The 25,977-nt window shown below is 37.5% G+C and overlaps 1 protein-coding gene across 5 annotated transcripts in view; it reads right to left on the bottom strand.

Moving 5' to 3' along the window:
• ap1s2 (adaptor related protein complex 1 subunit sigma 2) overlaps positions 1-25,977 on the bottom strand; it is a 42,291-nt gene that overhangs the window by 2,169 nt on the left and 14,145 nt on the right. For 2 of the 5 annotated variants that reach the window (XM_062975242.1, XM_062975243.1), the window contains exons 3-4: positions 23,712-23,820; positions 22,704-22,841 (exon numbers count right to left, since the gene is read on the bottom strand). In XM_062975242.1, the coding sequence (XP_062831312.1) occupies positions 22,704-22,841; positions 23,712-23,820 (247 nt within the window). Of the gene's footprint in view, positions 1-79; positions 3,494-16,907; positions 17,001-22,703; positions 22,842-23,711; positions 23,821-25,977 lie in introns of all 5 variants that reach the window. The other 3 variants (XR_010004279.1, XR_010004280.1, XM_008107254.3) reach the window with 3 other exon arrangements.

The following is a 25,977-nucleotide window of genomic DNA, read 5'->3' as shown; positions in this document are numbered from 1 at the left end:
ATAATTTCTTATATAACAAAAATAAATGTTTGTTAAAAAGACAACTTATAAGTTTTATATTAACAGAATGAACACTTACTTTAGCATCCTAAATAAGGCATAGCCAAAAAAAGAGAGAATCAGAATTTAGCAATAATGCCTAAGAAAAGGAAGTGTTAAGGATATGCATAAACATACATTTTGAATTATAGAGTTCCCACAGAGAAACAGAAAGTGCTCATAAAATTTCAGATGTTGTGTTTTAAAATCTTCTACCCTGTTTCCCCTAAAATAAGACATTTCCAGAAAATAAGACCTAGCAGAGGTTTTGATGAATTGCTAAATATAAGGCCGCCCCCGAAAGTAAGACCTAGCAAAGTTTTTGTTTGGAAGCATGCCCGCCAAACAGAACACCAAAGCATGCAGGATTGGTAAATGTACGTACCATAGAGTGTTGTACATGAAAATATTGGTAGTAACAAATTCTTGACAGGATGCACAGTTTGTCTGATTATGCTGGTTTGTGATGACAACTACTGTACAGTATATAATAAATTCATTTTTTTTGTTCAACAATAAATGTGAATTTTTCATGGAAAAATAAGACATCCCCTGAAAATAAGACCTAGCACATCTTCGGGAGCAAAAATTAATATAAGACACTGTCTTATTTTCGGGGAAACACGGTATTTAAAATAAGTGCACTGGTTTCAGTACAAAACACAGGTGATGTTCAGTCTTGTCACTGAAGCCAGACCGTGTTGATAAATGTATTGTCAAGAACCTTAAACCCAAGAAACCTATCTTTCCCTTTGGCACTCTAATCCAGCTAAATGATTTGTGCGGAAAGATGTTTACTAATAGGAAGATCTATACTAGGAAAAGCACCACCCTTGCAACTTATGAGGCTACCCACAGATGGATCCAGCCAGGCAGCAGCAGATTCCCACTTGTGGATCCATTGCAACAGTTCACTGTTAAACAGGTAAAGCAAGTCCAGGGCTCCTTCTGTGCCAGTAGGTCTCTAGCACTGTGGGAGAAGAACATTCTGCGAGCTACATGTGACCTACCGAGCACCCTAAAAACAAAATTAAAATTGAAAAACTCTGCCAAAATTCAGCCACAAATCACAGGAAAAAGAACAAATGATTAGTTTGTGCTTGTGGAAAAAATGCCAATAGTTTTGGAAGTATATGAAAATTGGATATACAGTATATATAATTTCGTAACACTTAATAAAGTTTAAACGGGAGGGATTTTACTTAATAATAATGCATGGAAAAGTTACTTTTTAGGAAGCAAGTACATCTTTCCAAGTAATAATCTATTGAAAACTGATATTTATTTGTTAATAACTGAACTGCAATATACAGTATATAATATAAATGGACTATTTCTACTATTTCATTTCCCCCTCCCCTTTAAAAATGTACCTAAATGTTGCACCTTTCTGAGTCCCTATGCAGTAAAAGGAGTGTGTTTGTGTGAAAGAACTGCTAAAGTCTGCTGCATTCTAACACTTGTCCAACCCCTGGCACCACAAAGGTTGCCCTCTATTCACAAGGAGGCTAATGCTCTTCTGGATAACAGAACAGATCCTATAAAACCAAGTAATGTAGACACACTAATAGACAAAAGCTTATTAATTTTGTCTACTTCTAGATATCTGAAAATGTTTCAGTTTTTAACAAATATACATTATGAGCAAAAACATTCTACAAACAATACTGAGTATCATAGATGTTATTCAGAGAAATTTAAATATATATTTGTAGCAACTCCCATGTGTACAAACAAATGTGAGCGGCTGTTTGGAAATATGTAACTCAGGAAATACTTTAGGAATAATTTGTACAGTGTAGTCAAGTGTTTCACAGATTAATTCTCCTGAGCAAAATTACTAAACTGCACAAAGAGGAAATATATCACAGCAGAAGAGATGGGAGGAAAAAAAAGCCATTCACATGAGAAATGCATGCAATACTTTATTAAAGACATGCCAGGAAAGCTAATTCACAATAATTTGCAAGCATGCAAGAGTATAAAACTGTAACAGGCCACAACAGCTCATTAGCATTCCATGCACAGCACTTCAAAGATTGAGGGTATGTAATGCAGCACAACCAGATACATTCATAGAAGCAATACCATTTAAAAAAAAATCAAAATTGATAAGACAGACATTTCCTATAATTTATTTGCTATAAATGTAGGAATGTTGTAGAATCAATGTGTTAAATGCCTCACTGTTGAAAGGGTTTTGATATATATCTTGATATCACTCAATACCACTTAACTCAAATTTTATATTGCATATAATTGATTGAGCTAACCCTTATTCCCTATTATTTTAATCAACTTAAAATGGTTAAGGCTGCTATAAATTATTTTATAATTTTATGCATTTTAGTTGTTTAGATTTTATTATGGTGTAAATGTGTCTGATTAGATTTATTATGTTTTATTTAATTACTTATGTTTACTTATTTTCAGGCTAGTTATAAGTTTTTACTGAAGTTGTTTTATGTATTGTCTCAATTTGGTTTCATTATTATGGCACTGAATGTTTTCCACTGTTGTTTGGAAACCGCCTTGAGTCCACTTGGGGAGATAGGGTGGGTTATAAATAGAGTTTATTTATATTATATTTATTTATTTAACTTTTAAAGAAACATAGCTACTGCATACATTAATAATTTCCCTACACAAAATAACCCTTTCTTTCACTGTTTATCCTTGGGCTAAGGTTTATCCTTTCTAGAAACTCTAGAAATATACATTTCTGTGGATGTCTCCTTATACATGCAATGATTGGGACTATTAGTAGGCCTGGAAAGCAACTCCAACATTGCAGTGAATGGGAAAGCTGTGCACTTTCAAACACTAGAGAGTACTGTGTGTACTGAAGCTTTTAAAAATGCAAAACCAGAGCATCTATTTTTTAAATTTTTATACAAACATCAAGTACTGAATATTACTTTGTAAAATATGGGGTGTTTTTTTAAAAAAGTAATTTTCAAGGGTTTTTAAATTATGTTCTGTCTATAAGCCATGTGTTTTAAACACTTTTTGTTTAATGTGCCTAAGAAAAAGTCAGTGCATATCTATTTAGCACCTACAAATATCACATTTATATCCAGTTTGACAAATACTGTACCAAAGGATTCCAGTATTTAAATTGTAAAACTAAGCTCCACATAGTATTTCAGCTTGAATATTACATACTATGTCAAGTGCTAACTATAGATTTAAATATTTTAAAATGAAAATTATGGCATGTTGACAAGACAAGACAAATGAAAGGAAAAACACAGACACTGCAAATGGTAAGACAGGAAAATATACAAACAGCAAACAAATAACAGTGTGATATACACTAATTTGTTCAAGATGATTGGATTCACCAAGCTGAGGACAAGTGTTCTGCCATGAGTAAGTCAGCTTTATCGCTTCTCTTATGCATGATGAATGAAGTCATTTAGTACACTGGGACATTAAAGTATTCATGACGTGGCTATAAAAAAAATGTGTAGATTCTTTATAAATGGTACAGAAGTTTGCATGCATACAATATATACAAATGGCTTTTTATTTAGTACTTCTATTAATGCTTAATAACATCAATGCTATTATTGTTTACCTTATTAATGCTATTCTTGTTTTATTATCTAATTTTTAAAATTACATACAGTATTCTGGAAAAAGGACATTTCCATAATAGTTTTGCAAGCTATATGCAATATATATATATATATATATATATATATATACACACACACACACACACACACACACACACACACACATACACACACACACACACACATACATATACACATACACATCACCGAGGGCTAAAGAAATAGTGCTGTATGATTATGTTTCTTGATTTTTCTCCTACACCATGCTCAGGATGATCTGCTGTATACATGTATACCACCACAGAGAATATTCTTTTTGTATATGGCCAAGTTTAGTAAGAAAAGAAAGAACAAAATCTGTACCCCGCTGAACTGGAAACAACACCATCATATTTTATTTGTACATTCAGCAATCTAATTCTATTTCTGGGAGAGAAATTGTGCCTGCCTTTGCATCTAACTACACCCAACTGTATTACTACTTATTTGTTTCTTACACAGTATCAAAACTATAGTTAATTGTGGCACACCTTCTTATGGCATTTCTGTTCATTCTCAAAGTACTGCTCAATTGTAAATTTTGGAATCTTTACTTTTTGTCTTCAAGCATAATCTTATGAATGGATTCTTTATAAGCACAAGTCACAAGACCACATTCTTTAATCCATTTTAAAACCACCTGTATTAACATTCCAGGCCAGCTAACTGTTAATCCAACTACACAGAGATGGAGATTTGGACTTGTGGATTTTCTATCACTTAAAAACATACATAGTATTTTAAATTATTTCATTTTTTTCTCAGATTTGTCCTAGAAGCAGCTTGTGTATAATCAGATCAAACATGCTTTAGAGAATTTTCACATGTAAGAAAGTGTTTCTATGCACGCTAAGTCATACATATAATAATAACATAATAATATCTTCATTCTTATATCCCGCCAACATCTCCCCAAAGGGACTCGGGCAGCTCACATGGGGATGAGCCCAACAAAATATAGGTTAAAAACACAGTACATGAATTAAAACAATATAAATTGAATAAATAAACAACAGCATAAAACACATAAAACACAGAAATTACTTTAAAACCTGACCGCAAGTACTTAGTCTGTTGATGTTCCTATAGACCTGTACACAGTATATCCTGTATTTCCCTCAAAAATACTTTGTATTTGAATAGGCCCACTGAAATCAATGGGATCTAATCAGTAATTTAGTCCAATTCGTTTTATAGATATTCCAGTTGGAAATAACATTGGATATAGTTCAGTTACACCAAATAAAATCTTTTATTCTTAGTATTTGCAACACTCTGACAAATCAATGAATACTCTTGGCATTATTTATTAGTAATGAAGTTACTGGAAAATATTAATGTATGAAATTGTAATTTTTTATTCATGTGAGCACGTGTGTCCTCCCACCCAGCCCAATCATCAGAAGAATATTAAAGTTTTGAAATTCCCCAATTTGCTGGCATTATGTTCATTCACCTAGTTCAGTTTATAAAAATGTGTTTTAAGGTATCAGAAAAAACTGCTGTAAAATTATTTAGTAATAAAAAGGTTTTCATCCCATATCACTGGTATCCACACTATCCTTCTGTTACTCAAATCAAATATTTAACTTTGTAGTCTTATTCAAGTTAAATCTAAGAAGGGACTAAAGCACATAGCTAGCAATACCTTTCCATATTTCTCTACAAATTCATATTACTACTGAGAATATATAAAAGAAAGGAAGAATGAGAAAGGACCTGGGCAAAAATAAACAATTGTGCTCTCTTAAATGCTGCATCTATTAGTATTTTCTCATCTTTGTTTTTCAACATTTGTATGTCCTTCTCCTGCGAGTACCAAGTTTGGGGTCAGAACCGATATTGGACCATCGACAAAGGGCACAGCTAGGTCGTCCTCAACTCCTTCTCATATACATATAATTTCCTGCTATAACTACTAAATCTTCTAGTATTAAAAAGGACTTTTTATTCAGAATCAATTAAGTTTCTAAACATTTCTAGCAATGGTACTTGCTGCATTATTGTAGCCAATTGCTAACCCTTTGCTGTCCCTTAAGGCTCTCCTCACCTGAACTTCCACTTGAATCTAAGCCTAATATAATTTTTCTTAACAATCACTTGAAATGCTTAACTAAAACCTACTTCCACTACCTTCCTTTCCTGCCTTTTCCTCAGAGGTATTCTCACTTTCACTCTCTGACTCATCATCATCTCCAGAATCTGAATCCAATTCTTAAAATGCTATTTTTCCAGACACATCACTATTACCTGGACTACAACATGCGGTCTATGTAATGATGGGTGAATTCTTGCTTTAACACCTGTCCACACTAAATCTCTGATGTTTCTCACTGCACACAACTAAGAAATTTGTGTTGCAGAACTGGGCTCACTAAGACGACTTGCCGTATTTCACTGCATAATTGTTGCCAATGCAACCACACATTAGACTGGGTGATCGCCTTCCTTGGTTCTGTCCCATCTCTCTGAGTGGAATCTAGCTTTTAAAGATGGCACCTGGGAGTTACATCTGAGCTAGCAACCTCTACAGATTCTTTTGTCACCTTACAGAGGCTTGCCAGATACACTTTTAAACTTTAGGGTTTTTTTTTCTTTTCTTTTCCATTCCACTGCTTTTACCCTGAGTCTGTCGGCTTTTCTGGATATGTTTGCTGTTGCAGAGAATGGCACTCCATTTTACTTTTGTCTGCCATCATAAATGTTTTCTGAAATAGCCACTCTGGTCTTGACTCAGAGACATATTGCTAACTAACAATCTGAAATTGTGGTAGATTATGATGCTCTTCCTCCATGACCTAAAGACTCAAGGTCTAGGGGAAGCTTACTGACACTAAATCATTATCCACTTGTTGTCTTATCTTCTCAGAAGGCAAGTGGGAATCCTCTTTGTCTCCATCCCAATTGTTTTGTTCACATGTTTCTTCAATAAACCAGTACCTATGACTAACCCTGCTACTTAGCTAAATCCTGTCAATTTTACTAGTTTATGAATTTAAATAAAATTTAGATGCAAAAAAGAAGAGGGAGAATGGAAAGTTTGCTTGGCAAGGCAGAAGGAAATAAACTGAACGGACAGTGTATAGGGGGTCAATGGATACAACAGATTAGAATTTTGTACACTCCTGTACTGATCAAGTTGGTATGAGGGGTTAATCACATGTCATAAATTGCTCCTTCACATTATCTGAGAATAAGGAAAAATAGAGGGTAGCCACTGCCTGTGCATGATTTGAACAACTAACTCCCATTGAGTCATCATAGGACTATAATTTTCTCTCAGAAGTTGCAGTCTGAAAAAGGCATGAAACCAGGTGGAACTTTTCATCACTTGCTGGCTTCACCCATACTTGTTTCCATATGTATGTGTAAATGAGTAGGGTGATTTGACAGAACACCACAGGAATGAGGCATCTAAAATTGTTCTGTTCTGGCTTTTCATCTTCAAAATATGCATTAAAATGTTTAAACATTAGCATCCATTCCTAATCAACTCCTATATTCAGGGCCGGCCGGAGATATTTTTAAATGTTAAGCGGGGGTGCTAAAAAGCGCCCCCGCCACCGGCCCCGCCTCCCACGCCCTGGCCCCGCCCAGCGTGCCCTGGCCCCGCCTCCCACGCTGTGTGGGAGGCGGGGCCAGGGCGAATAGTGCGGGGGGCGGGGCCAGAGTTGGCCCCGCCCCCGCCCAGCGTGCCCTGGCCGCGACCAGGAAGTAAGGCCCGAATGGCCTAGCTGTGCTGTGCGCGTGCGCACAGCACAGCTAGGCCATTTTGCCCTTAGTCAACAAACTAAGGGCAAAAATGGCCTATCTGGCAGTGCGCATGCGCACAGCCAGATAAGCCATTTTTGCCCTTAGTTTGTTGACTAAGGGCAAAATGGCCTAGGTGTGCTGTGCGCACGCGCACAGCACAGCTAGGCCATTCGGGCCTTACTTCCTGGTCGCGGCCGGCGATCGCCCGGGCGATCGCCAGCCGCGACCAGGAAGTAAGGCCCGAATGGGCTATCTGCGCTGTGCGCACGGGCACAGCGCAGATAGCCCATTCGGGCCTTACTTCCTGGTCGCGGCCGGCGATCGCCCGGGCGATCACCGGCCGCGACCAGGAAGTAAGGCCCGAATGGCCTAGCTGTGCTGTGCGCGTGCGCACAGCACACCTAGGCCATTTTGCCCTTAGTCAACAAACTAAGGGCAAAAATGGCTTATCTGGCTGTGCGCATGCGCACAGCACAGATAGGCCATTTTTGCCCTTAGTTTGTTGACTAAGGGCAAAATGGCCTAGCTGCTTGTCGCGGTTTGGCGTGGGCGCGGGGATTGAAGCCCCGCGGGCCCGCGCCAACACCGGAGGCGTCGGTGGCGCTACGGGTCGCTGTCGACGCCTCGACAGCGCCCCTAGCGGCCAGCGCCCGAGGCGGCCGCGTCAGCGGCCGCCTAGTAACAACCGGCCCTGCCTATATTCCCCTTCCTCTGATGTTCACTGCCACCTTCTACTGTAAAAATGAAAGCAACTGCTTCATTTTTTAAAAAAATAAGGCATTTAAATATTATGGATCATAGTGATTTATGGTTGTTTCTTTCCTCTTCTTGCTACAACCCAACAGGCATTACCTTATGTCATGCATTAACAAATTCTGTATGAATGTCTATTTCTACTGAAGTATGTAAACCTGTTTGTGATTTAACAATGAACTCAACCATCTTTTTGAGCAAAAGGAAAACTCCACAGGATACAACTTTGAAAAGAACTATCAACTATCAACTTCTTTACCATGCATCAATGTGTACAGGTGCCTTAAATTAAAACTCTAATGAAACAGATTGGAATATAGCCCACAGTTCAGATCAGGAGGCAGTTTTTAAAAGGAGTTAATTTCTAAGAGAATACCCCATCCTTTCCCGGCATAGTAGCTCCAAAGTAACAGCTGATATGAGATCCTTATATTCAAGAGTATACTCCATAAATTCTCTGCCACAATGATTAAGCTGTTGCTGATTCCTGTCAGTTATTCTTTTTCCAAGTCTCCTCACAATTAATTCTCCACTGCTTCAGATACATTTTCCCCTAACTTCCCTACTATTGCATTGACAGCCTGACATGAGAACTGGTGCAGGTAAGTAAAACTGTCATATAGGGATCAGAATCAGATCTAAACCTAGCCGTGCACTAGTACTATATGCAGGACAGAGTCTAAGAGAGCAGGGTTCGCCTTCCCACTACCCTCTCTCAGCCCAGATTGTGCCATGCCTGAACCAGTCACTCCATGTCTCATGTAGGATCAGAATACATTTCTCATTCCATCACAGTATGAAAAAAAGACTTTTACTGAAAGATTATCCTGCATTGTAACTATATATTAATCTGTCACCTCAACATGCAAATATGGAAATAAAAGCAATGGGTGAGCAAAGGGTTGTTGTGGGATATGTCATCAGCTGCTACAGCTCAAGACAATTGCACAGTTGTAATACCCTTAGCATAGATATGCTCTATAGCTGTTGTGATTTCATAAAAGAGGCTGTCAATGTTGTCAGGATCTTATGCTTAAGTCCTACCATGCTCCTTTTGAAACATGAGACTTCGCCTATGGATAACCACATATTGATATTATGTGTATCCACATTGTGTACCTATTATACTGTGCGGTATCAATGTATCAGCTATTCCAGGGGTCCCCAAACTAAGGGCCGGGGGCAGGCCCAGTTCTTCATTGAAGCCCCTGAAGCCGCTGCTTCGGGCGCAGCCCTTCCCGGGCGCACTCGAAGCGGCAGCGGCAGCAGCGGCAACCATTGGGTCACTCGCCACGGAACAAGGAAGTATTTTGTAATCTCTTGAGATTTCTGCAAGATCTCGCGAGATCTCACAGAAATCTCATGAGGTCTCGCCGAAATCTTGCGAGATCTCATGAAAATACAAAATACTTGCTTGTTCCGCGGCAAGCAATCCAATGGTCGCCGCCACCGCCCGCTGCCGGTAAGTTTGGGGGGGGCACAGTTTCGGGTGGGGGCTTACATCCTGGAAAAACCTAGAGCCGCTCCTGGCCGGGGGCCACATGTGGCCCATTGAAGCAATCTATTTGGCCCCCATGGCGGCGGCTCCCTCCTTCTCTGCCGAGGAAGGTGCATGTGCCGCAAGGGAGGAGGGAAAACTGCGCAGCTTTCCCGCCTCCTCCCTCGCCTGGTGCACGCCTTCCAAAGCTTTGCTTGTTTATAATGGTATTTTAATTATTATTTTATTAATAATTAATTATTAAGGGGTGCTTTGCCAGTGCTTTTGTGATGTCTCATGGGCCTTGGAGTTCTGATCCCAGCGCCATCGTGGCTGATGAGGATGAAAACAGGGGATTTTTGCCGGCTCAGCAAGAGCCGGAATCTTTCCAGATGCCTGTTGTTGATGATTCTACCTGAGAACCCATTAAGGAAGACCTTGAACAGGCCTTTTCCACTGCCTCCCCTCGTTTTGCTAGGAAACAGTTCTATGCAGCGGGCCGGGGTGAGAAAGAGCAGTTTCGGAGAAGCTTGAGATTAGCAGCTAAACAAGACGTTAATTAGCCATGTTCCCCTGGGAAATTCTAGGGAGGAATGCATCTGGAGGGAGATGTGTTTCGCTCTCCTTTCCCTTGGGAAAGGAAGCTCAGGACACCTGCTTTGCAGAGAAATGAGACTGAGTTAAAAGTGCCCGACACGAAGGATTCCGTGCGGAGTCAACAGATCAGCTTCAGGAGTGATTTCGTGTTTCCAGCCAAGTGTGGACTTCGTAAAGTCTGCAACTCCAATACCTTTGCCTTGCCTTGCCTTGCCTTGCCTAGCCAAGTATTCAAGAATTATCTTGCCTTGCTTCCAGCCTTGGACCTTGTTTCTAGTATCAAGCCTTGTTTCCAGTTCTTGCTGTGGACTTACTTTGAACTTTGGAGAGATTTTGGACGTTTCCCCACTCTATTGCTTGCAAATAGAGTGTGTTTCGGTTTGGATTTGCAACTTTGGACTCTAATAAAAAATATTGGACAATATAATTTTGGACTATTTCTGACCTTCCCTGAAAGGTCTTTTATTGGACTATATTTCCTACTTGTTTTTATTATTCTTACATATTTCCTTAATAAAGATATTAGATAGTTTTTGGCCTCCGTGTGTCGGTTCTTAGTGCTCCGTTGCCCTGGGCGTGACAGCTTTTGGTGCACAAAGGCAGAAGGGGGTTATTATTATTGACACAAATACACAGGATAACACAGCAAACAAGATATAGATGTTGGATTTCGTATCACAAAATCACAAGTCAAACACTTCCCAAGTGTTTAGGGCTGTGTGATGTATTATTATTATTTTATTATGACACAGCAAACAAGATAGATATGCTGGATTTCATATCACAAAATCACAAGTTGAACACTTCCCAAGTGTCTAGTATGATGTATTTTCCCAAGTATGATGTATTTTCGGATGATGCGCACAGATCCCAGAAGGGTGGCCTTTTGCAGTTGGCAGATCGTAATTTTGTCAATGTCTATTGTTTCCAAATGCCGGCTGAGATCTTTTGGCACGGCTCCCAGTGTGCCCATCACCACCGGGACCACCTGCAGTGGTTTCTGCCAGAGTCTTTGGAGTTCAATCTTGAGGTCCTGATAGCGGCTGAGTTTTTCCTGTTGTTCTTCGTCAATGCGACTGTCACCTGGGATGGCGACATCAATGATCCAAACCTTTTTCTTTTCCACAACTGTGATGTTTGGTATGTTGTGTTCCAGAACTTTGTCAGTCTGGATTCGGAAGTCCCACAGTATCTTTGCATGCTCATTTTCCAATACTTTTGCAGGTTTGTGATCCCACCAGTTCTTTCCTGCTGGGAGGTGGTACTTGAGGCATAAGTTCCAATGGATCATTTGGGCCACATGGTTGTGCCTCTGTTTGTAGTCTGTCTGTGCAATTTTCTTACAGCAGCTGAGGATATGATCAATGGTTTCGTCGGTTTCCTTGCACAGTCTGCATTTTGGGTCATCAGCTGATTTTTCGATCTTGGCCTTAATTGCATTTGTTCTGATGGCTTGCTCCTGGGCTGCAAGGATCAGGCCTTCTGTCTCCTTCTTCAGTGTGCCATTTGTGAGCCAGAGACAGGTCTTCTCCTTATCAGCTTTTCCTTCAATTTTGTCAAGGAACTTTCCATGCAATGTTTTGTTGTGCCAGCTGTCAGCTCTAGTTTGTAGTGCGGTTTTCTTGTACTGATTCTGTCTGCTGTGCTTTGAGGAGTTTCTGATTTTTGACTTCAATCAAAGCAGATTCTTCACTTTGCTTTACATATTCTGCCAGGGCATGTTCTTCTTCTTTGACTGCTTGCTTTACTTGTAAGAGTCCTCTGCCCCCTGATCTTCTAGGCAGATATAGCTGGTCAACATCACTGCGAGGGTGCAGTGAATGATGAATGGTCATGAGTTTTCTTGTTTTTCTGTCCAAATTGTCCAGTTCCGCCTGTGTCCAATTTATAATGCCAGCAGTATATCTTATGACAGGTATGGCCCAGGTGTTTATGGCCTTGATGGTGTTGCCTCCATTGAGCATGCTTTTGAGAATTTTTCTGACCCTTTGTGTGTATTCTTTGCTGACCACAGTTTTCACATGTTCATGCTTGATGTTGTCCAGCTGTAGTATGCCCAGATATTTATAGGCCTCTGGCTGGTGACACTTTATTGTTTGGCCATTAGGCATATTTATGTCCTCACTTTCAATGATTTTTCCCTTCTTCTTCTTCTTAATAATGATAATAATATTATTAACAACAACATTGAGGCTGAGTGGCCATCTGTCAGGGGTGCTCTTGGTGCACAAAGGCAGAAGGGGTTGGACTAAATGGCCCAAGGGGTTTCTTCCAACCCTCTATATTAGTTTTATGATGCTGCTGATAATGATTATTATTAACATTAAGGCTGTATTTGGTCCCATTTTGTTTGTTTACTTCAAAATAAGATATGTGCAGTGTGCATAGGAATTTGTTCATAGTTTTTTAAAAACTATAGTCTGGCCCTCCAATAGGCTGAGGGACCGTGAACTGGCCCCGTTTAAAAAGTCTGGGGACCCCTGAGCTATTCTGTTATATACTTCTCATGCTTCATACGTGTTAAAGTGATGATAGGTTGTGTTTGGCAGTGCTTTGGTAACACTAATTGCTTGGTTACTGGCTAGTATAGTAAGCCTCATAACTTGGGGATGTTTACAGTGTTTAGGCTGATTTATGGGCCTATTATGGGAGCCTGGCAATCTAAGCCTTTTCCATTTGAAGTGCAGTATAGGGGAAAACCAAAGATGTTTTGATTACCTGGCCAGTAAAGAAAGGATCACAAAAAGCGTAACATATACTATAACTTGAGTAATGGGGTGAAAGCCCACAAATTATTTTAATCATGTTACCTATAAATGTATGGTGATTGTGATCAGGGCTGTAGCCAAGGGGGGGGGGGGGGGGGGGTTAGGGGTTCAAAAACCCTGCTTTACTCATGAATTTTAACTGATTAACCAAATTCCCATGCGTGTCCACTGAAGTTTGTCTGTCTTGAGTGTTCACTGAAGTTTATCCATGGAGCTTGATTTCTAAATTATTTTGCGCTATGGAACTACTCTTCATGATTCACTAAAAAAAAGTTTCACCTCCCCCCCCCCTCCTTCCGAATTCTTTTTCTGGCTATGGCCCTGATTGTGATGGTTAGCAGTCCTGGCAACCATGACATGAAACACGTACCTTTGTTTTCCTAAATAAAGGTTTACTATCTCAAGGTGAGCTTGTTTTCTGAGCTAAGGATGCCAGTTTCTGACAGATGTATACGACCAATGCACTAAAAGTGTCCAAACAGTTAAGAACATGTTCCAAATATGAAGTAGAATCCTGCATAAAGGTAGGAACCTGGTATTTTCTGCAAAGATTGTGCTCAATGAGACCAAGCTTTTGTATTTGACATTGAGGCTATAAGGACAGCCTTATTCTCCACAGCAATGTCTGAAGGCTCATGAACCTCAAACAAGGCCATGAGGAATGAAACATGGTTCCAATGGGCTGTGAGGTGAAGGTCTAGCAATGAGAACAGGCATCAATGTTGTGGCCCTCCCGCAGACAAAGGAGACACTTTAAAGTGTCTATCACTCTCAGGAATTTTAACCTCACAAGAGACACAGCTTTTGAAGTATGCAAAAGAAACCATAAACTAAAAGGGATTCCAATGTTGCAGAAACATCAAAACTGGCAAGGAAAAAGAGCAGAAAAAGCATAAGTAAAAGCCAAAAAGAGTCATTGAATCAAACCTAGTCCAAGTCAAACCAAGAATCAGTCTGATTTAGAAAGAAACATTCATAAGGCAGCTATCTAATGCTGCAGCAGAGGCATACAAAAAGGAACTAGGGTTTATATGAGAAGCATGCTAATGTGGATTGCAGGGAATGGATGGGGCTACTACCCATAAAAAACTTCATGGTCTAATTTAATGTTAATTGATCAGGTAGGAGGAGTAAAACATATCTGGAGGACACCTGGCTGGGGGAAAGCTTATGTTAACCATTTCCCATGTCATCTCATCTGAGGGGGAAACTCCACATTAAACTGCGAAAACTTTTGATCAATTTGCATCATATTTTTCTTTTTATGAGCTGAACAAGTCTTCAGCACTTAGAGGTGATCCTATATTTGTTATCACACAAAAACCTGAATGCTGTCTTCCCTGTGATCTTCTGTGTTGCAGAACCAGCATTTGTTTTCAGGACTAGGACTGAAAGGAAATCAGCTGCTACCGATCTAGCCAATTCCACTTGTTCTCTCTGGCTACTTTCTTCTATTAGAGAATATAAACTGGCCTGCCTGTCAATACCAGCTAAAAACATCAGTTGTCTCATTAGTGACTGACAGTATTTACTACTTTGGAAATTCTTCTCTGAAACATTACTGCTAGAACTTCAGCATACACTTTTTTCTCATACAAGGTTTGTCTCATGATCTGAGTTCAACATAGTCCAACTGTATGAAGTATAAATAAAGATAATCCAAGGGTATTTCTCATAGATCAATAATTCAACTGGCAGTTATAAATCTCAAATATTTCCTGATGCACATTTTCAAAATGCTGAACAGTTATACATTATCCTATCCTCTTTAGAATGTTATGACAAAGTATTTTAAAAGTCAATTCATTGAACTCTTGATGAAGTACTGTTATTAGGCCAACTCACTTGATGGCATGATCTGGTACAAATATGCCAAACACACTTAGCCTCATCAGCAAGAGTACTGCATTTCTTAATCCACTCAGAAGACAGGACAATAAACTCAGTTTAAATACACTTAGATGTCAAAATCTTTTGCAAAGAGGAAGATAATCAGAATTCAAGCATCAAGACTTAATTTAATGGATGACAAGGAGACTGTCTCTTCCTCCATCCCGTTGAACCTCTCTGTAAAGTTCAAAAACCTGATCTGAAAGATTTCCCAGTTGTCTGAAATAGACTGAAATGGAAACAAAGCTACAGGGAGAATCAGCAAAAAATCTTGTTAGACCCTAGCTCAGGGCATAAATCATTGCAAAAAGTCAGAGAACTATCCTTGCAGGATTAAGATGATCTCCCTTCTAATCTCAGGTGCTCCATTAGATGAAATATAAAAGCATAGCTGCTATCCCATCTGTTCTCAGCTGAAGATTTTCAGTGCTCCCATTAAGGGTGACATTTCACAGCCCCAGAATGAAATGCCTTCACCAAGTGCTACTCAACACTGGAGACTAATGCTGCTCCCCAAAAAATCTGCTTATCGTCTTAGGTTTGCCCCTGAGTCATTGCCTCAAATGTAAAAGCTGCTTAACATAAAAGCAGCACAACACATGTTTAACATTTTAAATTTTGTTCCATTTGTTTTGCAGTAGGGAAAACAATGGATTTGACCACTTTCCTATGAAACCAATGGAACTGAAAACTGTTTGCCTTCAGATGCTCCCTTCCTTGGCGTATTTATTCTGTTTAGCTGATAATAATACAATTCATGTGATTCATATCTGCATATTCATGTCATATTGAACGGTGTGGATCCCAAACTGCATGTGAAGAGCTTTTTTGCTCAATATTTCCCCACCCTTCCTCTCCACTGCAACTCTGAAAAGCCACTCTAGGGATCTGAATATGTTCCCAAACAGCAGGAAATGTAGTAAAAAGGCTGTGATGGGAAAGGGAAAATCAGTGAATAATATGAGGGATATTTTTCTTTTTTCCCTCTCATTTCTAAACATGTGTGCTAAATGATTATATATTTAGTTTTACTGCAGATTTGAACATGTAAGTTTGCATTTTTTTACATTTAAGTAGAAATTATTATTTATTTTTCAAATCTATTAAAAATCTGTTTAGAAATAGTTTTGCTTAAAAACTTTCTGATATTCATCCACTTGCATGTGTATGACTCTAAAAATTGTACAAGGCTGTATTAATTGAAAGACAATCTTATGTAGATGACATCCAGTTATATTTAAATTTCAGAAATGTCAATGCAAGCATAAAAAAGGGAAATGTTGCAAATTCAAGACTCTCTTACATCCGTGTTAATTAATATATAATTTTTGTTATAATTTTGAGTTTGGAAGTTCTGAGTAGGGCAGTTTATGACTAGGACTCTTGGGAGGCCTTGCATTCATAAGATTGCAAAAAGAAATGTCAACATGATGACAAATAACAAGCTTCTTTTTTCTGAGCTGTTTTCATTTGAATTTTCACTTTGTGTTTCTGTCTCACACACTTACCTTTTCATGTAGCATGTCCCTTGATGCTTTGTACAAAAAATATATTGCGATCCCTATATGCTTAGGTTAGACTTGTCTTACTATGTAACATATACAATCAACTGTTTAAAATATACAGAAATTACTCTGTTGAAAGATTGTGTACACTTCACAGCAAACAAAATAACTTTTCCAGGATATATTTAAACACACTTTATAAAGTCAACATCTGCCTAGCAATTGGCTTTGGGAATTCCAAGCTCTATTTACACCTAAAAACAAAGACCACCAAAACAAAAACCATAAATCACACACTTCAAACTGATGCCGTTAGTATGAAAAGGAAAACAAGACACAGCACCCAAAGCACACTTCAGTACTGTCATGCAAGTATTGCAGAAGCCCATCACTTGTCATTTTTCTGCTCTCTTTTATACTTCAGGCAAGGGCTCTGTTACACGTGCAAAACTCTGCAAAGCACTCATGTTATCCATGCCACCAAAATGGTAAATTTGGTAGTTACCAATTGAACGGATGGGATCAAAACGCTAAGCCTTTAGATTGCTCTTAATCATAAGATATCCTCAGACAAACCTCCCCAGTCTTCATTCTGGCTCTACAAACAAAATCAAGCATAATGAAAATTTCATAGTGTAACATGTTTAATGTTGCAAAACTAGCCATGTATAAAATAAAATCCACTGTCACAAAATCTGTACAAATGATGACTGCTCAGGCATCTGGCTTTTGCTGCTTAAAACATCAATGTTTTCAAAACAATGGAAACACTAACGAGACAAAAACTGCAGTGAACTCCACACACAAAAATAAGGATTCAACATAGCAAAATTCAAGTTCAAGTTTATAGTAGTTATTCTGAACGCAATGAGTGCATGTGTAAAAGCCAAACTATGCATGATGGCTGCAGACACTTGCTTCCTTTTATCCTAAAAGATGAATGAAGCTGAACATCCATCTCCCAGGAGCTCATTTTACTCTTAGTCTCTCACTCTTACAAAAGATTAAGACAGACACATGAATAATGATTCCCATCACATCTAACGTTACACTACAAAAAGTCACATTAAATTCAGTGTTCTTCACTATTTACAAATCTGCCTTTTGCTTGAAAAGTTATGAAGACACTGCTGAATCAGATTTACTTTCAATGTACTGTTTTAAATATTTCACTCACATAAACTTTTCATCAAACACACAACATGCACCCTAAAATATAATTGTTAGTACTCAGCAATGGCAATGAAACTATAAATGAACTATTTAGTATAATAGAACCTCCAATTTTATGGGAGGAAGGGAAACAGGGCAAATTTTAAAATGTGAAAAATGTGAATAAAAAAGGCAATATTTTTATTTGAGAAAACACATCTTGGGAACTGCTAGATTCTCCAGGTGGACTCTAAGGTCAACATCTGACTAAAGCTGATGATAGAATTGCACTGGACAATCTAGAGAGTCCTTAAAAGAACATATTAATCAAAACCACAAAAGTTAAAATCTGCAAGTGTTGAGAGTTGTATGTATTAACAAGAAACAGAAAAATGTATACATGTAGACACAAACATACCCTAACTGTATGCCACCCTGAAATCTTAGATATAGGGAGGTACATAAATATTTTAATTAATCAAAATAAATGTGTAGTTCCTTTTACTGTTATTTTATTAAGATACGAGTAGCAAGACAATGTAATTGAATACTGAAGGTTTTAATTCAAAATCCTTTTCTGTATGGCATATTTTTAATAATATTTCTGTCATCAGTGGTAAAAAAAAAACGCCAAAACTGGTTATTGCCAGTTACCTAACTCAAAGCATAAGCTTTATAACGAGGATTAAACAGCTTTGCTTCACAAGGGAACTACTTATTTCATGTATTACGCAAGCAGTTTAAAAATACACATCTCCCCCGGACACTCCCAGTGACCAGTTAAGAAGTTTTTGTAAGTTTCAAATACATATATTAAGGGAATGTTTTTCACATTAACCTAGGCTTTGACCCTATGTCTCAAGAATGCAAAATAATGTATGTAAGACAAGATGATATAGGAAAATATTATTCTAACACATACATACACAGAAACACACAAACCCGTTATATTAGAATTCTGTCTTGCTCGTATATGACTCTAGTTTTTTAACATGAGCTTCAATACTAAAGCAGCCTGAAATGGAGATATAGTTTTTCCATGTCATGCCTGTACAAAAGTTACAAAAGAGACATGCAAAAACAATTTAGATACTCTCAATTAAATATTTTTATTGCACTTTGGCTGAATGAGATATTTAACAGCTGACTCAGATTGGAAGACCTTTGGTTTTCAAAATGGATTAAAAACTGGAGAAGTTGCATGTTTAAAGGGAAAGATTAAGAGGGCTATAGTATGTACTAGCTGTGCCCGGCCACGCGTTGCTGTGGCGAAATATGGTGGTATGGGAAATAAAGTATTGAGGAATTGGTAGTAGTTAAGGTAAAGGTTTTCCCCTGACATTAAGTCCATTATAAATGGGTTATATAGCTGTGTGGAAGGGCCTTGAGTCTACCCTGCCATATAATCCAGTTCAAATCAGATAATCTGTATTTTATTGGCAGTGTGGAAGAGGCCTAAGTGAGGCCTAACTCTGCCTGTCCCCTGGGCTGAGTGGGTTGCTAGGAGACCAAGTGGGCGGAGCTTAGCCTTCTAACTGGCAGCAATTGGATAAAAACAATTATCCCCCTCCCTCTAATTAGGACTTTATTTTTCTTTTCTTTTTGTTGTATGAACGTAGAGGCATGGATGAGGGGTTGTGCTGCCAAGTTTAGTGTTTCTGGGATGTGTATTTTTGTTGTTTTGTCCTTGGCCAAAATTTCATTACCCTTTTATATATATAGATATGTAACCATTCTACTGTTTTTTTCCCTGCACCCACTTTCACAACTGAAAAATAGCACCAGGGAATCCTAGCTGGAAATAAAACGTATCAGAAGATGAGTACCAGAGAAATGTCTGATGACAGGGGTGTAGCCCCCCCCCCCCACCCCTCACCTGATGCTTTTGCCATTAAAAATCATACTTCCCTGTTTTATCCTGAACAAATGCATTTTGGGAGGTGCAACTTGGGCAGTCATCTGTCTTGTAGCACAGGTGACTATGCAAGCCACCCCACCCTGGGAACTTCAGCTCTAACAACTCTCTTCACCCGGAATCTAGGAATTGTGAAAAAGTCTGTCCAGAGCTGGCAGATATTCCCTCTGTAGAAGCCAAATTCTGTCCTTTCCTGAATGCATCTTGCTACTGCCTACACCAAATACAAAACTGCACTGACAACAGCAATACAATTTCAAAGAACTTAGTAAACAACTGTGCAATAATTTAACAAACCAATGAAAATCCCAACTCTCAAAAATTATCATTAAATAAATCTGAGGGAATTATGACCATCTTTTGTTTTTGTTTTGTTTTGCTCCTGTAGTTAAAACAACTGGAGAATTTTATCTTGATCAATGAATATTGTTATATGTTTGATCATAATTTATCTATGAGTGAGAGAGGGTGGTATATAAAACAAAGTAAATAAATAAATAATATAATACCAAATATAAAAACTAATTAAGGGCATTTGTAATTAGGTTTCACGAGGTTACCATTCTATTGCTACATGAATTCTGAGGAAGTAGATAACAACCTAGGTCAGTGGTTCTCAACCTGCGGTTCCCAGATGTTTTTGGCCTTCAACTCTCAGAAATCCTAACAACTGGTAAACTGGTTGGGATTTCTGGGAGTTATAGGCCAAAATCATCTGGGGAACCCAGGTTGAGAACAACTGAGCTAGGTCTTTCATGCAATATTATTCTGCGACTGTCAATTTAAATCAGAGTTTCTCAAACTGTGCTACTCCGGGTGTTTTGAACTTCAGCTCCCACAATTCCTTACAACCGATAAGCTGGCTGGGATTTCTGGGAGCTGAAGGCCAACATTCCTGGAGGAGCAGAGTTTGAGAAACACTGTTTTAAGAAAATAATTCTGTAAGTAGGTAGGTGGGGTGGGGTCACATTTTAGGGACTAAAAGTGTCTAAACTAATTAAATGAAAAGAAATGAAACAACAACTTCAACTAGGTTCTGTACAAAATGTGGAATCTATGAAATTCAATCAAGAATTATTATTATATACTTGTGAATAGATCAATCTCACAAGTTTTGGGGTCACAATTATGGAATTTGAAATGAGCCATGGATAAGCTGAATGTTGCTCTAAGGCAATGGTTCCCAATTTTTGCTCCTCTACGTATTTTGGATTTCAGGTCTCAAAATTCCTTACAGTCAGGCCGGCTGGGGCTTCTGGGACTGAAATTCCAAATACTTGGAGGACCAGGTATTTGGGGTTTCAAATTACTACTCTAAAGGAAAAGTGCTAGTGCTGTTTCAAGGAGCCAGCCACTTCTAGATTTATATATACATGTATATATACAGAACTTTCCAATGTTCAATGCTGGTTGAAATCAAAAGATAATAAAATAACATGCAGATTTTTTCCTATGGTAAAACTGCTCAGAATCTGCTCAGCAGTTCAAAAGAGTGGTCAGAAGAAATGAAAACAAAAATGATACCAGCCCCTCATTATAACAATGTGAAATATCCATTTTTGTTGCAGGATCCCACCCTCATCGATCTACAGTTTACAGTTTATAGGAGGAAGAGGAAACTGTTAGATAAGGGGTGGTGGTGAATTATTACATATCAGATTTTGGAAGGCTCTCCATGCAGTAATCGTACGAATGAGAATCATGTCATGTGGCAATTTGTAGCATCCTTAGTCAATAGTGAGGAATTACACTTTCTCAACTGTAATAAGAGGCAAATCACCTCTTTGCATTCTCCAGAAAACGATGAGTCATGTTTCTTAACAAACCAAGCTACTGATTAAAATGTAGGTTTAATAACCAGCATAAAACATTTCAAACCCCCCCCCCCCCAAAAAAAAAAAAAAAAAGGAAAGTAAGCTACAGCCATTACGTGATTGATGGCAATGTACTGTTTGGTGTCTCTCATTCCATGTTTTCTTTGGGGGAAGGAATGTTAAATTTTTGTAGTGCTTCTTATATATTGTGAACAAAACATAGAGACACTGAACTCCTACACTATCAATTTCAATGTGGAAAGTTTTCATCATAAGCTTAGCCTTTTCTTCTATATGCAGATACTGGTATATTAACCACGAAGAGATTTTTGATGACAAATGTTTTCAAAAAAAGTCGTTCTTTCGCTACCTTAAAATATCACTGATGAATGGTACCATGGGCACACAGGGAACACAAGACAGAGTCAAACAAAACACCCATAACAGATCAAAACACATATACATCTAAGTTAATGTCTATATAGCAAAGCTACAAGATTGCACTTCTATAGACAACCAATATTAACTTAAGTTCCACAAAGAAATGGACTGAAAGTGACTTATGTAGCAAAACATCTTGACTACTATTTCTATATTGCCACTTTAGGATTATAGTGCCACAGAAAGAAATGTAGAGAGCTTGCAGGGAAGGTTGTTATTTTATTTTGTCTATTTGCTACCTTCAGTACCCTCAAGGGAGGTTATCAGATTTTGAAGTAATATAAATTACTTTAAATATGCCCCCCCACCGCATTTTTGACTACTGTATTTAATTCTGAATCAGTGGACTAAAGGCAGCAGATACTCAAATATTTATATATTTTGATGGCAGCTGAGAGAAAAGGTTTCAACCAGACATTTTATCTTATATAGTTCTAAGACTAGACATATAACTATTTCCTAAGCACCTAGTGCAAATCTATTTAGCTATGGCATTCTAACTTGTTTTAAAGACAAAGTTAATTTTAAAAATACCTGAAAGAGTGTCAAAGACAGTCTAGCTTCTGCATTTCAGCAATGAAATAGTAAAGAGGCATACATGCATCAGGTATAACAAAATTAGTTATCATTCCATTAATAAAAAGAAAATCATAATTGACTATGAATGAAAAACAAAAAAAGCTCTTAAAATACAAGAAACACATATAAAGACAACAGCTGCACACCTAACAACACATAGTCCAAAGAAGCCATGAAAATAAGGCTATTTTTAAAGTATTATTACTACTCTAGGTAAGTTACACAATGAATAGAGTGAGAATGAAATAAAACAACACAATTCTATATAAAGAATATTAAGTAAAAGCTACATGCCAGACATGCTGAAAAGCAATTTCTATACCTTTACAAGAATAAAGCTTTTCGAAGACAAGAGCACAGCATGCTGGTGTGCTTTGACAGATAAATAAAATTTGCTTACCTCCTGTAATAGATCTGCCTGTTCAATGGCTTTAAGAACATTTTTCTTTGAAGTTTCCTGAACTTCTCCTCCCAAGAGAAATTCATCCAAAATAAAATAAGCCTTTTCAAAATTGAATATGATGTCAAGTTCACATACCTAGAAAACATATAATAATTAGGATGACAATTTCTTTCCCACCTAGCAACAAAATTATATGTTTCCAACAAAAAAGTTGCAAATGGAAAATGGAAAACAATGTTAAGTAATCTAGTCTAAGCTATTACATATTTTTACTCATATCATGCTAGCCAAGGGATTCTGTCATCAAAGTAATAAAATAAAGTCAAACTAAATATTTTTATTCTGCATTTTTGTCAATGTGCAAAATAATGTTAAGATTTTCAGGTGCAGAATATGAAAGAACAAAGGTTCTTTCAAAAGAGTTAGAGGATGGATAGTTTGCATACAAATGTAAAAATGTGATAAAATATATGGATATAAATTGAATTCCTCTACAAGCATGGTGGCCGAAAGGTTGGAGGTTGAAATCCGGGGAGCGAAGAGAGCTTCCACTGTCAGCTCCAGCTTCTGCCAACCTAGCAGTTCAAAAACATGCACATTTGAGTAGATGCAGTCATGCTGGCTACATGACCTTGGAGGCGTCTACAAACAACAGTGGCTCTTCGGCTTAGATGAGCAACAACCCCCCGAGTTGGACATGACTAGACTTAACATCAGGGGAAACTTTTACCTTTACATTTACAAACATATCAGTTCATAAAAGGAATCAGGATCAGGAGAGATTTCTCACCAAAAGAAACACAGCCAAATTTCCCTTTTCTGTAGCAGTCATAAATACCAGTTTCCACCAAATTCTAGTTGGTCCCCTAACTCTTTTGAACTATTTGCAGAGAGTTGCAAAAAAAAACAACCCAAAAAAACGTATTTTGAAAAATCATTGTCCTGCCTTGCCTTAAAAGAGCAATACAAATCTGGATTAAAATGCAAGAAAAATAGTTAACTTACACTTCCAAAATATTTGTCAAGCAATTCTACATAACGATGAATTATTTCCAGTGTTATTAGCTCATTATCCTGATCTTCAATGGCACAACAGAAGTAGAGGCTTGCATATCTGTAACAAATATATGTTAATATAACAGCTGCAGAATCTTATACATCATTGTCAAATTATTTTCTGAAATATTAAAATACTCCCACATACTTTTGCATATGTTAACAGTTCGACCTTCCTTAAGCGTAAAGCATTTGGTTTTCAGGTTAACCAAAACTAAATACAGGGAAGGGATAAACTATTTTATACATTAAAGTACATAATTTTAAAAGAATTTGTTGTGACTTTTCCTGTCATAATCAAGGCAGAACTCAAAACATCAGAGAAGATGAGAAATCCAGCAGATTTAACAGACAGGAAAGGGCACCACTGCTCTTGGATCTAGAACATGCAGCAGAGGATATATTCCAAATGATCATAAACTGCTCCTCTGTACCATACACTGAATACATATTTTATGCTTAGGAATGACTAGTCCCACTGACGCATTCAAAGATATCATCTTGTTCTTACTCTCCCCAATACACACATGTACAAATACACAAAGAAATAATAAAACCACTATCACTCTCAATTTTCTTATGTAATCATGTTCTAAGGCTCATTGTTCCTGGGATTTTCAGAATATGCTTAGCAGAAGGATGATCTCCATTTAAAAAATACACCTTTGCACAGGAAGATGCCATGTAATAAGGTGGCATACTGATCATATGCAACAATCAAGCAGATTCTAGGTATTTTCTAGGCCTTCAGAGCAACTCTATGGTATTTTTAATCCCTGGAATCTTGTCCATTGATAGTTGAACTTCATCCAAGGGATTAGTATTGAATTGGTTTTTTAATTTTGTATGCATATGTTGTGTCATAGTAATTATGTCAATGTTTTATTATGGTTGTGTTATATATTTTTGTGTTGGTAATTTAATTTTTTACCTATGTTGGAAACCGCCTTGAGTCCTTTCGGGGAGACAGAGCGGTATACAAATAAAGTTTTAATTATTATTATTATTATTAATTATTATTATTAATTATTATTATTATTATTATTATTATTATTATTATTATTATAGAGGTCAATTTCAATAGCTTATCCATGGTTTTGCATATTCATGCAAAGTCTGGGAATATATGATATGCAGATATGGGGTCATACTGTATTACCATTTAGTTTTATCTTCAAATTGGATCCATCCCTTTGAAACACCCTGTATTTTATTTTAAGGGACTGGGTTCGTTTTGTTTCTATATATTTACTTATTTTTAGTCAATATGTTCTTTCTTCCAATATAGAATCCAAAGTGGCTGACATTGTAAATTACAACAGAGTACAAGGCAAAATTCAAAATCAAAAACAATTAAATGAAGTTATATTAAAAATTAACCTAATATTAATTCTAAGAGCAGTTATAATAATGATGATTAAAACCAGCACATCCTAATTAAAAGACATTATGTAGTGACCAGTTAACAATCAAAGGCCTGAGTTGTAAAAAAAAAAAAAAGAAAGAAAAAAAGCTTTTTCTGACAGTAGAAAACAAGGGAGGATATTTTATAGTCTGGGAGCAGCCACCGAGAGGACTCTCTCTCCAATCATGCCTATGACTTTCTAAAGTGAATTATCAGATGAAAGGCACTCTATTTCATCTTTATAGGCAGTAATTAAAGGACTGCCCTTTCTCTAACAGTATATTAATTAGCCAGAATTCTTGTTGTTCAAGTTCCTAGTATAAAAACGCAAGAGCAATAAAAGGTCAAAACCAGAGAAAAAATAGCTTCACAAAGCAAAGGAAAGAAAAGACAACTGAAACTCCAGATGAACCACATAAAAAAAATATTACAAAGAAAATGGTTGGGCGAATTTTCAATATTAGCAGTTACATATTTATGTCTTTAATTGCTCTACTTTATGTAGAACAGCCTTGCAGTTTCAAGAACAAACTTGTTAGAAACACAAGAAACCTAATGCTATTGGGACAGGCTACCAGACGTATCCAATTCCAATGTTTCCCAGCAGGCTTTTGTGTCTATTTCTCTTGCATCTTTATTCAAACTAACAAGCAAATTATCCTTAAAATACTCTACACTTCCTACTCTAATAAACACAAACCATAACATACAAGCCAAAACAATTATCATTATTTGGCATTCCCTCCCTAAAGAGGTATGTTAGTTACAGTCAGTTCCTTCACAAGGGCTATTAAAACTCGATATAATGAA

The sequence above is a fragment of the Anolis carolinensis genome, chromosome 3 (genome assembly GCF_035594765.1).
Source record: "Anolis carolinensis isolate JA03-04 chromosome 3, rAnoCar3.1.pri, whole genome shotgun sequence".
NCBI classification, from domain to species: domain Eukaryota; kingdom Metazoa; phylum Chordata; class Lepidosauria; order Squamata; family Dactyloidae; genus Anolis; species Anolis carolinensis.
The sequence above is the reverse complement of the archived record's forward strand: the minus strand, read 5'-3'. Positions and strand labels throughout refer to the sequence as shown.